General features: G+C 41.9%; 2 protein-coding genes across 2 annotated transcripts; both read left to right on the top strand.

Moving 5' to 3' along the window:
* Positions 1–509: 509 nt before the first annotated feature.
* Positions 510–4,743, top strand: LOC306916809 (pepsin A-like; the record flags this gene model as incomplete). Its single annotated transcript, XM_079494845.1, has 9 exons — positions 510–565; positions 1,087–1,228; positions 1,472–1,589; positions 2,936–3,054; positions 3,158–3,354; positions 3,438–3,554; positions 3,673–3,817; positions 4,315–4,413; positions 4,606–4,743. The coding sequence occupies 9 exons, from the start codon at positions 510–512 to the stop codon at positions 4,741–4,743; spliced, it is 1,131 nt and encodes a 376-aa protein (XP_079350971.1).
* Positions 4,744–6,833: 2,090 nt separating this feature from the next.
* On the top strand, positions 6,834–11,300 carry LOC306916800 (pepsin A-like; the record flags this gene model as incomplete). The annotated part of the gene is made up of 9 exons (XM_079494832.1): positions 6,834–6,889; positions 7,933–8,074; positions 8,322–8,439; positions 9,238–9,356; positions 9,890–10,086; positions 10,274–10,390; positions 10,506–10,650; positions 10,843–10,941; positions 11,160–11,300. 9 exons carry the CDS (start codon positions 6,834–6,836, stop codon positions 11,298–11,300), a joined length of 1,134 nt encoding a protein of 377 aa, XP_079350958.1.
* Positions 11,301–13,773: the final 2,473 nt, after the last annotated feature.

The raw sequence follows: 13,773 nt of genomic DNA, 5'->3' as shown, positions 1-13,773 counted from the left end.
TTTGCCTTCGTTTTAATGTTTTAAAATCCTGTAGCACTTGAGATTTGTGAAAAGGTAGTGTAAGTGTGTTACAAATATAATGTATTATTATTATTAATATTCAATAAATTCACCAATTATTATCTTTTCAATATTTTTTTCCCAAGAATATGATGTTATAAACTGGCAATTGGTAAATAAAGCGTCTAATAGAGTCTATATACAAACTCTACATCTTGCCATGTGGAAGAAGTGGATTTCAACATTGAACAGAACACAGAAGAATGAACATCAAATCTTCTGATCTGAATGTCAACATATTAAAAGCATATTCATTAATTTATCTTCATACTGTAAATACCCAGAGATAAAGGCCATATAATACGTTGAGGAGGTACCACACATTTCTTATCTCGGGTTATCATGATATCTGGTGCCATGGAAAGGCATTTGTTGACACAACCTTGATAGACTGTATATAAATGATGGCATCTTGAACCATCTCTTCACTCTCTGCAAAGTCAGTAACCATGAAGTATCTCGTTGTCCTTTGTGCCCTGGTGGCTCTCTCTGAATGTCTCGTCAGGTAAGTACCAGCCACCTCTACACCTATAGACGGTGGTCAGCATAATATTGTATAATATGAATGAGATTGAATGATTGTAAGTTAGATGAAAATCTCTCCATCGTGTACAGAGCGAAAATGAAAGACATTTCGCTTGCTGCTCCTTATTATAGTACAATTAGTACATTTCTACACACCTCGACACATGTCCTCACTTTTTTACTTTGTAAAATAATGATGTCTGTACAGTGCTTCGTTTGTATTCAGATGTACATTTACTTTCACAATCTTTGAAATCTATCTCTACACTACATGTGTGTGCCGTCTATACAGTAGCAGTGTACAGTAGTAGTAGTAGTATGTACGTAAAAGTTAACACCATGAAGTCCAGCTCTTGTAGGTACATTTTTACACTGTTTTGCTGAATTGTATACAAGGTGAATTAAACTAATTCTGATTCTAGCCACTTCATCTAATGCTCCGCAAAGGATAACAAAATAGGGGCCTGGTATTATTGCTGATCCTTTTCTCGCCACGTGTAGGATGCCCCTGATCAAGGGGAAATCTCCACGGGATGTCTTGCAGGAGAAGGGGCTTTTGGAAGAGTACCTCAAGAAGCACCCTTACAACCCGATGGTCAAGTTTACCCAAACAGGCACTGAGTCCATGACCAATGATTATGATGTAAGTCCAGACTATAGCAGGACAAACTTGAAAATAATTTATATTTCATCATACATGTGATGTTTGCTGAAAATAACAGATTGACCATAATTACAAAGAATAAATTAGTCTGTTCATCTCACTAATATTCACAGCCGGAGGCACTCACCCTAATCATCTGTCATGAAGTGTTGTTCATGTTATTACCGTACACATTTCTGTTTCAACACCCTGTCCCTGTCTATTGCTGTGTGTCACCTCCAGCTGGCTTACCTTGGAGTAATCTCAATCGGAACTCCTCCCCAGTCCTTCAAAGTTATCTTTGACACTGGCTCTTCCAACCTGTGGGTGCCCTCTGTCTACTGCAGCAGCCCGGCCTGTCGTGAGTATACTGTTAACTTAATAGCAACGTTTAATTGTGCCTGACAGGCAGTTCCTGGCTAAGGACAGTACACAGTCTAGGTGTTGTAGGATTACCATAAGAATTGAGGGTGCCCCCTGATTTTATTGACTAGCTCTGCACCTCTCATTTGCAGTTTGCAAAGCATACAGTAACTCTTTGCAATCATTCCGGCTTTGTAGAAGTAAATCTTTTTTCATTTTTTCATTTTTATTTACCCAGGGTAGTAGCTGAGCACAATTGCTCGTTTTCAGCAACGCCCTGCACACAGAAACACACAGACACACACACATTAAAACCTGGGAGCTGACCAGTACAACCACAGTCTTATACTGTAGGCCACTAAGCAGCTCCACTGGAGCAGTTGGGGGTTCAGTGCCTTGCTCAAGGGCACTTCAGCGGTGTTGGGTGAGTGATGACAAATCATTTCCTGACCCAGATTTTTCCTGACCGTCCGGGGAATCAAACCGGCAACCTTTCGGCAACAAGGGTGCTCCTCTAACACTTAGGCCACCGCTGACCCGGTGTGTTTAGCCGCGCTCAGATCAGCCAATGCAGAAAAGCTGGAAGAACATTTACTAAAAATGGCGGGACAACACTCCACATGTCCCAAACTCTTCTCCCTTCTGGCTCCAAAACTATGGAACGCACTTCCCATTGCAATCCGAACTGCAGACTCACTCCTAATCTTCCGCCGTAATCTGAAAACCCACCTCTTCAGACTCCATCTAAGCCCGTAGCACCAGCCGTAGCACTTGCCCTAGCCTCGACGACCTTACAGGTGCATGCAAAGGCTCAACTTAAGTAATTTAGAAAGCATTTTATGTAGACATAGCACTCTATAGTGTATACACATAGTTTCATTATATAGATATTCCACTGTTAGACGGATGTTAGTTTCTTAGTTTACATACAGTATGATTACATATGACAATTTTTTATGTATTTGATGTATTACCATTTACCATGTGTTGTTCTTGCTTACTGTAAATCGCTCTGGATTATGAGCGTCTGCTAATGCCTAAATTGTAAATTGTATCCTGTTGCGCACACTGCCCAAGGGAGAGATAGAGACGGCCAGTGTGAAGCATGTTTGTTACGACGCTAAAATGTTTTCAGATACATACCGATACCATACAAAGACCATGTGGTCCTGATAAATAACATTTGTTGATCAATACATGACAAACACTTAAAACACAAAGACAAATTGGTTAGGACTCCACAGTGGCATGGAAGGCAGCCAGGCTTGGTAAGAGGATAGGTCAGATTTACTTTAACTTCTTCCAAATGCACAGCTAAAAATGATATGCAATTATGTTTTAAAGAGAACCACCAGAAGTTCAACCCACAAAAGTCTTCCACCTTCAAGTGGGGCAGCCAGGCTCTGAACATCCAGTATGGTACCGGTAGCATGAAAGGATTTCTGGCCAGTGACACTGTTCAGGTAACCAAAAGCAGCCAGAACCATAAATTGCTAATTATCTGCACATTGTAACTCTCTACCTGATAATTAAGAACTTTCAGTAATTGCTGACTTTGGTTTCCAGGTTGGTGGAATTACTGTGACCCAGCAGGGACTTGGAATCAGTGACGTGGAGGCTCCTTTCATGGTCCACATGCAGGCTGATGGCATCCTGGGACTTGCCTTCCAGTCCATTGCCGCTGACAATGTGGTGCCCGTCTTTGACAACATGATTAAGCAGAACCTGGTGTCTCAGCAACGCTTCTCTGTCTACCTTAGCAGGTATTTAAACGGTATGGAACAGTGTTTGTATGCATAAATGTGTACAATGATATTAAAGTATTTGTCCTACCTTCTCCTATTAGCAACTCGGAGCAGGGCAGTGAGGTGGTCTTCGGTGGTGTTGATGAGAACCACTACACCGGACAAATCACCTGGCTCCCCCTGACCTCTGCTACCTACTGGCAGATTAAAATGGACAGGTGCATACATAATGTCATATTATGACTATTGCACATTTTTTAAAGTTTGACAGCAGCAAAACCTTGGCTACGCACTGGACACTCCTATTAATTCTGCTTCTGCTATTGTTCCTAACAGTGTTACCGTCAATGGACAGACTGTGGCCTGTAATGGTGGCTGCCAGGCTATCATTGACACCGGCACTTCCCTCATTGTTGGCCCAACCAATGACATCAACAACATGAATTCCCATCTTGGAGCCACCACTAGCCAGTATGGAATGGTGAGATACATACATCTTTTCGGGTATTGACAGTTTTATTTCCCCAATTTAGAATACACAGCAGTGGTCTTATTGACACCTCATCGGCTAGCACACCTCCTAGGTTCATGTTAGTTATGTTTTGGTGGATATTGGTGGACTTGTGGGTAGGAAATCGGGAAATCAGATTTATGCGAAGATGCCCATTTCCCATAGGGGGCATGGTGGCACAGTCGGTAGTGCTGTCACCTCACAGCTAGAAGGTCCTGGGTTCGATTCCCGCTAGGGATGTTGTGGGCGCTGGGGGTGTGTTCTCTCCTCCGTGTCATCAGTGCCCATGTGTGGAGTTTGCATGTTCTCCCTGTGTCTCCTAATTGACACTGGGTGAAAAAATCGGTTACAAAATCGTCGGGAAAAAAAAGAAGAAGAAGATGCCCATTTCCATTGAGCAACTTAGTGGTGGTACTAAAAAGTATCACTACTGTTACTACTAATAATATCTGGCATTCTTTGTGCAGGCCTCAGTGAGCTGCCAGAACATCCAGAGCATGCCTGAGGTGGTCTTCACTCTCAATGGACACGCCTTCACCGTCCCTGCCTCTGCCTACGTTTCTCAGGTCAGTCTACACACTCTAATGTACACTGAGACATAAATGCACACACACAAGCACACTGCACATAACAGTAACAGACTAACAGTACATGGTACAGTTGCCCATGAGAAGACAAGCTGCGCACATACACACTATTTATTTATTTGATTTTTGAATTAAATATATTCCCTCCTGTCTTTCCTTCTATGGTTGCAGAACTCCTATGGTTGCAGCACTGGATTTGGCAATGGTGGATCTGACAAGCTCTGGATCCTGGGAGATGTCTTCATCAGAGAGTTCTATGCCATCTTTGATACCCAGACTCAGTACATTGGACTGGCCAAGTCTGCATAATCAAACCAAACATCATGTTGGATATTCAATGGGGGCTATATTATTACATGCTTTTTTCAAATGGGAAACTGTAAGATGTAATAGTAAATGTGCTATAGATGTTTTTGAAAAGTAACGCATTACTTTCAGAATCTCAGTTATTTTAAGCTTCTAATAAATTATTGAACACTATATGACAATGTAGTTTGTGTACCATGAACTGTTTAGACTTTTATTCCCTTCCTTCCCTCTTTTCAAAATATACGCCCTAAAGTTTAAACCATTGACTATGAGTTGTTTGTGCTTCATCATATCATTGAATATTAGGCTCAGAAATGTAAATACCGATTATCATTATTGGCATTTGTCTCTTAATATTATGTAGTCACCATTAACTTTATTTGATTGTGTTTCCTTGGCACACAAAGTGAATTACTGAAGCTACTGTGTAGGTAGGAAGCTAGATAGGTAGGTCCAGGTGTGGGTACTCAATCATCCCCAATACAAGTGGAAAGTAAGGCATTACAGCAGTTTTCATCATCAGAAACAGACAAAGAAAAGACACCAATAAAATCCAATATAATAAACATATAAACTAAGCATCAAAGACAGTCCAAACACTACTAAGAAAAAGTCCAATTGATCTTAACATTCCCCTAATTATCCTATCAAGCCAGCCAGAAAAAAAGAGGTTATAAAAAAATACCTCAAGGTTCCACTTTGGGCCCTAATGAATTGCATTTTTATAGCGTTTTTCCAAGTGCTCAAAGTGCTTTACAATGGTTCATTCATTCATACAATGGGAGGTGAAGCGGCAAACAGTCGATGCCAGCGTCCTCACTTCCCACATTCACACACCAATGGTGGCGAGCTCACACCGACCAACTCATTGGAGGCAATGAAGGGTTCAGTGTCTGGCCCAAGGACACTTCGACACCGCCGACCCAGGGATCATTGGACGACCTGCTCTAACTCCTGAGCCACGCGGGCCTATTGTATTCCATCTCAAGTTAAACATTTCTGTATCCCCAGATGATTTTTGTCTCATTGATTCCGGAATTTCCGGTGGAAGAGAGCATGATCAGGCCAACCCACCAACCAGTCACCAAGGTTCAGAAAACACTACACTATTGCATTATGGTGCTAAAAAAATAAGCCATTAAAGCTTAATGTTCATTGCTTTACAGCAGACAAACACGTGGACTGCATGCAACTGTGGAGCGTACACGCTTTACTAAATTTAGCTCATGCAAATTCAAAGCATCTGAGATATCATCGCAAAACAAATATAAGCTATATACTTTAAGTTATTTAAATGCATTATACAATTGCATTGTGCATTATACATTTTTTATTTAATGTAGTTTGTTTGATCAGTTGACATGGACAAAGTAATGGAAGCCAAATATGCACAACAGCACATGCATGCACTCAATCTAAAGAGGTCAGCACCACGGACAGCGATCATGTCATTTTGGAACCCACTTTAAATAGAGGGTATGCGCGTGACATCATCAGTACACCCAGAAGTTATGCAGGAACGCCTACTGAGTGGCAAAAAACTACTTTCTGGCCTTGACAGCCCATACATCCAAACAGAAAAGTCTGATTGCATGACGTTAAAATCACTTTGCCACTCGATTTGACACTCAATTTGCCAATCACTGTATGCATGCGCATAGCCTCTATATACTGCAACAATGGCTAGAATGTTTTGAATGATTGGCATAGCAGCCCATTACGGCAGACCATCAGTTGGGCCCATCACTACTCACCACAATTTATTTATCACATTTGTTCAGCCGGACCATGCTTGGGGGGGAAGGGGGGGGGGGGGGGGGGGTGGCCTGCATAGTCCTAACATAAAGTAATGGTCGATGTGAAGGGCCAAAAGAGTCAACATTAAACGGAAACACAGAAGAAATATTAATAATTTATCTGCATGATGCAAATACCAAGAGATAAGGCCATTGTTGCTATCACATATTTCTTATCTCAGGTAATCATGATATTTGGGGACAGGAAATGGCATTTGTTGACATACCCTTGATGGACTGTATAAAGGATGGCATCGTTCGCCGTCTCTTCACTCTCCAAGCCCAACAGCAACCATGAAGTGTCTCGTTGTCCTTTGTGCCCTGGTGGCTCTCTCTGAATGTCTCCACAGGTAAGTACCAGCTGGCTGCCTGAAGCCACCTCTACGCCTAGACCTTATTTTAGCTTGTCAAAGCTATGCACATAAGTTTAAAGGTATAGGGTGCTGTTTTCTATTTTGAGCATGTACAGTCTGTCTACATATTTAAAGTATTTAGTAGGCTAAATTATGTATGTGTGTGTGTGTGTGTGTGTGTGTGTGTGTGTGTGTGTGTGTGTGCGTGCGTGCGTGCGTGCGTGCGTGCGTTCGTGCGTTCGTGCGTGCGTGCGTGCGTGCGTGCGTGCGTGCGTGCGTGCGTGCATACGTACGTACGTACGTACGTGTGTGTGTCACGTGTGCATGTGTCATATATGCTGTCACATATACGTAACCTATACCATGTGTACACACTCAACACTTTGTAAGTTATTTTTGAGGGGGCATTTTCAAGCCTTTATTTAATAGTGATATAGTGGAAAGAAATAGGAAATGCCAGAAGAGAGAAATGGGGAAGGGCATGCAGCAAAGGGTCAGATTTTGACTCAGCAGTGGCCTAAAGGTTAGAGGAGCGCACTTGTTGCTGTAAGGTTGCCGGTTAAATTCCCCGGACCCCAACATCACTGAAGTGCCCTTGAGCAATGCACTGATCCCCAAACTGCTCCAGTGGAGCTGCTCAGTGGCCAACAGTATAAGACTGTAGTTGTGCTGGTCAGTTCCCAGGTTTTAATGTGTGTCTATGGTGTGCAGGGCGTTGCTGAAAATGAGCACTTGTGCTCAGCTACTACCCTGGGTAAATACAAAACATGAGGTGAATCATTGAGGCACATAACACTCAACAATGATTGACGTTGCAAAGATTATATCTTAGCAATGCTTGATTTGTATTCAGGACAGGTTAGACACACGCCATGTACTTGTACAGTAATTATATATTTACACTGTGTTGTAACTTATGTACAAGGTGAATACAATTCATTCAGATTCTAATCTTTTCATTTACTGTACTGCACTGGAAATTAACTAAAAAAGGGACTGGTAATATTATTAGGACTGCTGATCCTTGTCTCACCGTGTAGGATGCCCTTGATCAAGGTCAAATCTGCCCGGGAGTCTCTGGAGGACCAGGGCCTGTGGGAGGAGTACAGCAACAAGTACCCATACAACCCCATGGTCAAGTTCCTCCAGGCAGGCACTGAGCCCATGACCAACGATGCTGACGTAAGGATGTGCATGCCAGCAGGACACATTTAATTACACTTCACCGTATAGGACCATATTGTTTTCTGAAAATAAAAAATTGGCCACTGAAAGTACAAGTTAGTCTTTAGCTCATCTCATTTTAGCCACCCTATAATCATCAGTCCTTTTCCTTTAGTGTTCAAACGTGTTATTGTGTTCTGTAATGTGATTGTATATTTCTGTTTCAACACCTCCCTGTCTATTGCTGTGTGTGTGTGACCTCCAGCTGGATTACCTTGGAGTCGTCTCAATCGGAACTCCTCCCCAGTCCTTCAAAGTTATATTTGACACCGGCTCCTCCAACCTGTGGGTGCCCTCTGTCTACTGCAGCAGCCAGGCCTGTCGTGAGTATACTGTTAACTTGAGGGACAGTACAGGCAGTGTGGGGTGTATAGGTCTTCCATAAAGGGCAAGAAATGATGTATTATGGGGACGGGGTCTGGTTTCATGGTCCAACACCTGCAACACCTCTTTATTACTTTGCAATGCATATAGCAGGGCATTGCACCTTTAACATAAAGGTTCTGCTTCAAAATTACTTTCTATGAACATTGTATAACATTATTTAATTTCAACATCTTTACCCTGTTTTCTCCCAATTGATTATTTCTCACACACATTTCAATGTGTTGTCACTGTTTTTGGCTCACCTGCCAGTGAGGAGCCCTCTCCCAAACTTCAACCAATATAATTCTCAGGGGAAAAAAAATAAGGGTTGAGACACTCTTTTCCAACACAAAAAGAACAACATCCCACTACCAGAATCAGCATAAGGGTCAACGTGGTGTCTGGTTGCTAGGGCTGGGTTACCAGCACTCCACTTTCCTCCACACTTCCACAGACTATTCATAAGTACTCCGCCAAGGTTCTAGGCTTATTATCCAGCCCTCAATGTCTTCACATATTGTACAGATATGTCAGACTGAAAATGACAGAGAATAAAGAGAGTTGTACTTGAGATGACAATGTGTACACAAAAGTAGACTTCTACCAGCTTCTTGGGCCTAATATGGTTCTGATAACAAATAGTTGGACAAGTTATAATTAGTTATTGATTTGTAATAACTTCAGTTTGTATTGGTAAATGGAGACACTTGTTTTACCTTCTGTCAAATGCACCGCTAAAACATTTCTTTATACAGAGACCCACACGCAATTCAACCCACATGAGTCTTCCACCTTCCAGTGGGGCAGCCATGCTCTATCCATTCACTATGGTACTGGCAGCATGACCGGATATCTGGCCAGTGACACCGTTGAGGTAACCAAAAGGAGCCAGAGCTATCGCTTAATTGGAAATTCTGACAATAATCTGCAAACTGTACATCTCCACCCGACAAATACACCAGTGGAATAAACTCCCCATTGCAGTCAGAACTGCATAATAAGTAGCCTTGGAAACAAACAGTTCCCAAGCCATGTGGCCAATAGGTCAAGACTAATCTCCTGTCTCTGTTCCTGAGACAGCTTGATGTATACCCCGTGGATATGCCGCTAGTATGTCGCATACTCTCTTTATACCTTCCTGTCAGCTTTTCTTATGTTAAATTTTTTTTCCTCGATAGATGCTAGTTTAGTTTTAGTTTTGGATGTTTAGACAGATGCTACGTTCATTGTTCACCTGGTATCCTAGTTTATTTGAGGCACTAGTAGCACATTATTCTCTCTGAATTATGTAGGCTTAACTATTCACCCTTTGTTTGTTGACTAGATGTCATGCTTACTCTGCTGTAAATTGGAAATTGGAAAGAAGACCGTTCAGTAAGCACTGACTTTGGTTTCCACACTTTCCAGGTTGGTGGACTTTCTGTGACCCAGCAGATGTTTGGGCTCAGCCAGACAGAGGCTCCTTTCATGGCCCACATGAAGGCTGATGGTATCCTGGGACTTGCCTTCCAGTCCATTGCCGTTGAGCATGTGGTGCCCGTCTTTGACAACATGATGAAGCAGAACCTGGTGTCTCAGCCTCTCTTCTCTGTCTACCTGAGCCCGTACGGAAACAGTATGGAAAAGTGATTGTGTGTGTGTGTGTGTGTGTGTGTGTGTGTGTGTGTGTGTGTGTGTGTGTGTGTGTGTGTGTGTGTGCGCGCGCGCGTGCATGCGTGCGTGCGTGCGTACGTGCGTGCGTGCGTGTGGTTCCTTGTATCTGATATTTGTCTTACATGCATGCTCCTATAGCAACTCAGAACAGGGCAGTGAAGTGGTCTTTGGTGGTATTGATGAGAACCACTACACTGGACAAATCACCTGGATTCCCCTGACCTCTGAATCCTACTGGCAGATCAAAATGGACAGGTGCAAACATATTACAGTATACTGACAATTAACTTTTTAAAAGACAGAAGCAAAAACCTAATGCCAATACACATGCACTGGACCGTCATGTTAATTCTGCTTCTGCTGCTAACAGTGTTACTGTCAATGGACAGACTGTGGCCTGTGCTGGTGGCTGCCAGGCTATCATTGACACCGGCACTTCCCTCATTGTTGGCCCAACCAATGACATCAACAATATGAATGCCTGGGTTGGAGCCGCCACTAATCAGTATGGAAGGGTGAGATATACATACAGTACAGTTTTCTTGTTTGACTGTTTTATTCGCCAAATTTAGAATACACACAGTGATCAAATTGATAGTAATGGGGGATTTTATGAGGCCTGTTTCAATTAAGCAACTTTAAATAAAAAGACAGACCACCACTGTTGCTACTAATAACATATGGTATGCCATTCTTTCTTTATACAGGCCACAGTGAACTGCCAGAACATCCAGAGCATGCCTGATGTGACCTTCACTATCAATGGACACGCCTTCACCATCCCTGCCTCTGCTTATGTTTCCCAGGTCAGTCTACACACTCTGTAATGTATGCTACATCCACACACATCATGCACGCACACATGCACATATACTGCACATGGTGCAGAAAAACAGTTAAAGATGAGAAGATATTTACAAACACACACATGCACATGTGCACACTTGCACAAGTACCACTTGCACTGGCTATACTTACACAAGTAAAATTGTGTAACACATTCCTCCTGTCTTTGTCTCTCTAGAGGTCCAATGGTTGCAGCACTGGGTTTGGCAATGGGGGATTAGGAGGCCAGCTCTGGATCCTGGGAGATGTCTTCATCAGAGAGTTCTATGTCATCTTTAATGCTCAGACTAACTACGTTGGACTGGCCAAGTCTGTGTAATAAAACCAAGAATCCTGATGGATAATCAAGAACTCTATATGACTTCAAGGGGGCTGTATGTGCATGATTCATGCTATACTGTATGTTACATAGCTGTTAAACAACTTTTACAGATGGAGAATGGCTTCATTGTGAATTTGCTATAGCTGCTGTTGAATAAAATAATATTACAGTTATTGTGTCAAGGCATTTGACTTTAGAATCTCAATTATTTATAGTTTAATCTTCTATCAAATTAATGAACACTAATAACAATACTATTCTATATACAATTTATACTTGTATTAATTTGGTTGCTTGTTTATATTCAAATATGCCCTGCAACGATGATTATAAGTTGTGAGAGTTTCATCATGCGAATGTAGCTTGCCGAAATAGTATAACATTATTATAAACTACATTTGTCCATTTTGAAAAACACATGTAAACACTTTATTAGAAAACTAGGGATTCTTAAATGTAGTATGTTGATTTAAATTTTTTAAATATTCCACAGCAAATATTGTTTGAGTCTGCAGCATTCATCATTACAAAAGGCTTTTTCAGCTTCCCATTCAATTAAATTAGATACTGATATGATGACTGATATATCGTGCATCCCTATAAATGACGTCAAACTAGGCTTTGTCAAGTGTCTATACCAAGGGTTTTCAACAGGTGGTTCGTGGACCACTGGTGGTCCATGGCAGTATTGCATGTGGTCCCTGACCATGCATATAGTAATGTATTTCATCAGATCATTCAGTGAACTGAATGATCTGATGATGACGTCAATTAAGTAGCAGGACAACAAATTCCACAGAAAAGGGAGTTAGAATCTCAAGAAGGGGAAGTGCACCGGAATGCCTGATCGAGTCATTATTAGGAAATGTGTATAATAATCAACGTGATTTAATGGAAGGTTGGATACAGTTACTGAATGGAATGCGGGTAACCATGGAAGGAATAGATCAGTGCTCTGGACAGCTTGATCTAATTTGTTGTATGTATCGTGCAACAAATAAAATGCAATTTAATTTCAAGCTTTTTTCTCCCACACCCCGCCTGTTAATATAAATATGATTTAAACATATTTTAATACATTTAATTAATGTATTTTATTTATTTATTGATGTATTCTTTTATCTAGAGCTTGTAGATCTGCTGTGTTTTATACTGATAATTTCAGTTGTTTATGATACAGCCAGGGAGAGAAGCATGGAGGCCTGCCATGTAGTAGACTACATGTAATATGACCCATTGATTGTGTCGGGCCCTAAAATTAGCTATGGTCACCCTGACCCTTGGCAGAAGCACTGTCCAGTGCTGACTGCTTGCACCATCTCATGCTTCCTTCTCCCATGACAGTAATATTTACTGTGTTACTATAAGAGTTATACTTAGAAAGATCTTTCTAAGTATAAGAGAGTGACCCCTCCTTTATCGACTCATCACGAGGCTGAGGGGTCAGAAACATGTATTGTTGATATGATGTAATAATATATTGCTCAATGCTGACCACCTAGAATATCCCTGCTTATCATTGGTTAGTCTCAGGTAACATGGCCTTATTCAGCAGAGGACTGAGTATAAGTCTGTGCAAAATACTCAGGTCTATTCAGCTAATACGGCAACCTCCATGGACGCTTAAATGCTTTTAATAAACCTTGCTAAAACCGAGTTAATGTCTATTGTCATCCTATACTTGGATTAAATCCACATCAGTATATTTACATTAAAACCTAAAACTCCTGTACCAACTGCAAATGTAAACATTTTTGCATCGTGGCTAAGAGTTGTGCAAACTCCTCCTTCTCAACATGGACCGCGTGCAGCAGGCCCTGCAGTGTTAATTTTTACAGGTTGTCCTTTAAAAGAGTAGGCCTACAGTGCTGGAGCATGGAGGCGAATCTCTATTGGGAGAGAGTTCCACATGGGTGGGGTTCTACCACACTAAAGGCTCTGTCCCCCAAGGTACCAAAACAACTATCTTAGCCCATATCCCCTCCCAACACACCAGTGGTCCCCAGGTTGATTCTTAGTCAGGGTGCATGGTGGTCCCTCATTCACAATTAGTTGAAAACCCCTGGTCTATACAAACACAATGGACCCGTGTTCTGGGGAGGGAAGCTGGCCGGTGAGGATGAAATTTGTCATTGCATGTACTCTGTCTCCTACGGGCTGGGTGGCACCTGTCAACCTGTCAACCATTGCATGTACTCCGTCTCCTACGGGCTGGGCGGCACCTGTCAACGGAGAAGACTGGCAGATGTGCCAGACTGCCAGTAATATACAACAGCAATGACAATGCACATAAATGTGTCAGAGGAGAAATCAATAGGCATAACTACAAAAAAGGCACAAAGAAAAGAAAGAAAAAAACATATGTCCCTAGTCCCTACAGCCTACACCCTCAATAAAAGAAGAAAAAACCCTTGACAGGGAAAAGGAGATGGGACAAAATCCCAGTTAACAGCGTGGCTTCAGAATCTAT

Source organism: Electrona antarctica, assembly GCF_951216825.1.
Source record: "Electrona antarctica genome assembly, chromosome: 2".
Classification (NCBI taxonomy): Eukaryota; Metazoa; Chordata; class Actinopteri; order Myctophiformes; family Myctophidae; genus Electrona; species Electrona antarctica.
The sequence above is the reverse complement of the archived record's forward strand: the minus strand, read 5'-3'. Positions and strand labels throughout refer to the sequence as shown.